Genomic DNA, 2,728 nt, shown 5'->3' with positions numbered 1-2,728 from the left:
CGACGACATTCTCCTCTCATCCATGACGTCCTTCGAGATCCACGCCATCACGCTCACCAATGTACCGGCAGCAGGCACTGATATTTTTCCACTACTTCACCCCTACCCAAGCACCTGCAGCTAGGCATGATAGACGACGAGGCCACGCTCCGCACGTTATTCTCATGATCCCGATAGCGCTCTCAGCGCTCGTATGGCTCGATCTCGACGGCTTTACGTGGAATAAACGCGACACTGAACATTAGAAGCGGCGTGTGCGCCTCCACCCCTTATGCCGTCGCTCATCGAGGTCCCAAACTCCGGAAACAGCACGTCAAGGACTCGGACGTCAAGATGCTCTGCCTTTCAGGTGCAAACAACGTGTTCAAGAGGAATGGGATCGAGCGCGACCTGCCACGCCTCATGGCGCCTATGCAAGAGTTTTCATACGACGGAGACGAGGATCTCGAGTATAAGCCTCGTGCAAAGGATAGAGAGGAGGATTCTGAGGGTGCGGCTGCTGATGCTGACGAAAATGGATCAGCGGAGGAAGAGAACCAGGACTAGGACTTGGGTGGAGAGGAAGAGATGGCGATGAACAAGATGGAGATGGAGACGACCCAGGCTTGCGGCTGTCTGAGGGCAAAAAGTAACTGGATAAAGTGGAGTAGGCATATCCTAGCGCAGCGAATCTCTTGGATATCCGCTCGTGCAGGTGTATTGGTGTGTGACAAAATTCAGTTGAGAGCAAAGACACCCCTCCAAGGCTTCTATTTGCTATGTCGAATGAATTATGGTCGTAAAATCATCCACATGGCATTTCCTACTTGTTACTCTACTTGTTCGTTGTCATTGCCGTCCACCTCAACTGCGAACTCTACAACGATACTGAGTCAAAATCTCAGCTTCTCCTCGAGGTCACCAGAATGGCCATCGCAGGTGTCGCACTTTGTCCTCCGATGTCTCATTGCGATACTCGAGCTCCTCAACCAGCGCCTCTAGCTTTCCAATGTCCCGCTCGAACTCATCCCTGGGTCCGATCTTGGTCCCGAAGTCAATGTCAAGTCTCTTCACCCCCAAACCGTGCTCCTTGCGATGTTCCAACAGCGATATCAGGAGGGGCATCAGAGATTCGGCCCGTTTTTGCTGCTTGTGTTTACTCCGATGGCGTTTCTTTTGACGGATATCAGAGAGTACGAGCCATTCTAGCCCCGGAAACGCCAAAGGGTTCTGCTTCATGAAGCTGAAGAAGGTCGCGGCGCCTTGGCGAGATGCGATACTGATCTCGCGGATTCCGGGCAGCTGCGAGAATGCTTGCCAGGTTGCTTCCGTCTTGATATTTTCGAGCCTCGCACTGATGACACGTATGTGTGAAAGGGGGTACAGTGACATGAACATCTGTATCAGCACGTCGCTGCCATCGCCCACCCCTCCGAGGGCGATGACATGTTGCAGACGACGAGCGCTAAGCCCAGGAACCTCGCGTCCGTCCCAACTTGAAGTTGTATGTCTGATGGAGAGATCATTGTCGTATATGTTGACGTGAATACCGTTAAAGGGGCATTTATCGAGCGTGATGGCAAGAGCATGGCTCGGCAGGCCATCCAAAACGTCCTTCCCAGACGCCTTGCCGGCAAGAGCATCGAGAATGAACTCGGACTCTTCTTTCTCGCAGCTTGCCCGCGCACAATACCATATCTTCGTATCTGCAGGGATAATCAGATGGTTCAGAAGATCAGCGTAGGCAGTGCCTTTCTCGTCCGACGTGAAACGTAACTCGCAGAGCCGGGGGAGTGTAACCTTCGTGGTTGGCTTCGCGACGGCGTGGATCGGGATAAACAGGCGAAGCACGGCCCCCTTCAAGGTAAGTGTTTCCAGAGACGGCAGCTCCCTTAGGATGCTGACCCAGGTTATGGTAGTGGTTTGACCTAGCGGACAGATCACCTCCAGATTCGTCGGCGTCGGTCGTAACACGGCTTGTAAAACGTTTTGAGTTGCGCCGTTGCAGCTGAGGGAGGCCAGAACGGGCCATGAAGCGTGGGCAAGGGTCGGAAGTGATGTCTTGGACAGTGGCAAGTAGGACATCACTCTCAGCCGACGCAGCTGGGGAGCATTGAAGGCACGGTCGTCGTCTTTCTCGGAAAACTCGATGATACTGGGTGTTAGACGAAATGAGAAGTCTTGGACTCGGTGCATGGCCCCAAATACAGCTTCCAAAACCCGCGCTGGCAAATCTGCATGGATGTTGGGTTGCCTGAGCGCCACAGGGGCGCTGCGTGATCGCTGGAGGAATGTCGTTATACGATGATAGTCATCAGCCCGGAGGAGGATACGACTCCAGACCTGAGGGGCACTGAGTGCAATGGCACGCCATGCACGACACACAAAGGTAACAGTGAGCCAATAGTGCGGTTTGCGAAGCTCGCCGTATTTGCGATCATCACAAAGGCATACTAGGTTGTAGAAGATCTCCGCGAGTATTTCTGGCGGAAGGCGGCCTATAGGGGCGAGTGTGCTGCGATGATATTTGGCGGCATATATGTGGAATTTAAGGCTCGTGATTTTTGCCTCGAGGCTCTTGAAGAGGTCGCTCACTTGCACAGGCGTAGTGAGGTTGGAAAACATGTCCACGCCGAGTTTCTGCAACATCGTGATTATATTAGCTGAGCCGGTTGGACCAAAACCATCAAGATGTACAAACAGAGCCTGAGGAAACAGTATCGTCAGTATGCGCAGTTGCAGTACTAGT

General features: G+C 53.1%; 2 protein-coding genes across 2 annotated transcripts; one reads left to right on the top strand and one right to left on the bottom strand.

Annotated features, from left to right (window-relative positions):
• On the top strand, nucleotides 1-824 carry PHACADRAFT_266412 (uncharacterized protein). The gene has a single exon (XM_007403025.1). The coding sequence runs from the start codon at nucleotides 334-336 to the stop codon at nucleotides 544-546; it is 213 nt and encodes a 70-aa protein (XP_007403087.1). The 5' UTR covers nucleotides 1-333; the 3' UTR covers nucleotides 547-824.
• Nucleotides 825-881: 57 nt separating this feature from the next.
• Nucleotides 882-1,196, bottom strand: PHACADRAFT_266411 (uncharacterized protein). Its single transcript, XM_007403024.1, has one exon. It carries the CDS (start codon nucleotides 1,102-1,104, stop codon nucleotides 898-900), a length of 207 nt encoding a protein of 68 aa, XP_007403086.1. The 5' UTR covers nucleotides 1,105-1,196; the 3' UTR covers nucleotides 882-897.
• Between the last annotated feature and the right edge of the window lie 1,532 nt (nucleotides 1,197-2,728).

This window comes from Phanerochaete carnosa, assembly GCF_000300595.1.
Source record: "Phanerochaete carnosa HHB-10118-sp unplaced genomic scaffold PHACAscaffold_676, whole genome shotgun sequence".
NCBI classification, from domain to species: Eukaryota; Fungi; Basidiomycota; class Agaricomycetes; order Polyporales; family Phanerochaetaceae; genus Phanerochaete; species Phanerochaete carnosa.
The sequence above is the reverse complement of the archived record's forward strand: the minus strand, read 5'-3'. Positions and strand labels throughout refer to the sequence as shown.

Coding starts and splice junctions, on each gene's coding strand:
- PHACADRAFT_266411 (XM_007403024.1), bottom strand. CDS start 1,104: ATGCCCCTCCTGATATCGCTGTTGGAACATCGCAAGGAGCACGGTTTG.
- PHACADRAFT_266412 (XM_007403025.1), top strand. CDS start 334: ATGCTCTGCCTTTCAGGTGCAAACAACGTGTTCAAGAGGAATGGGATC.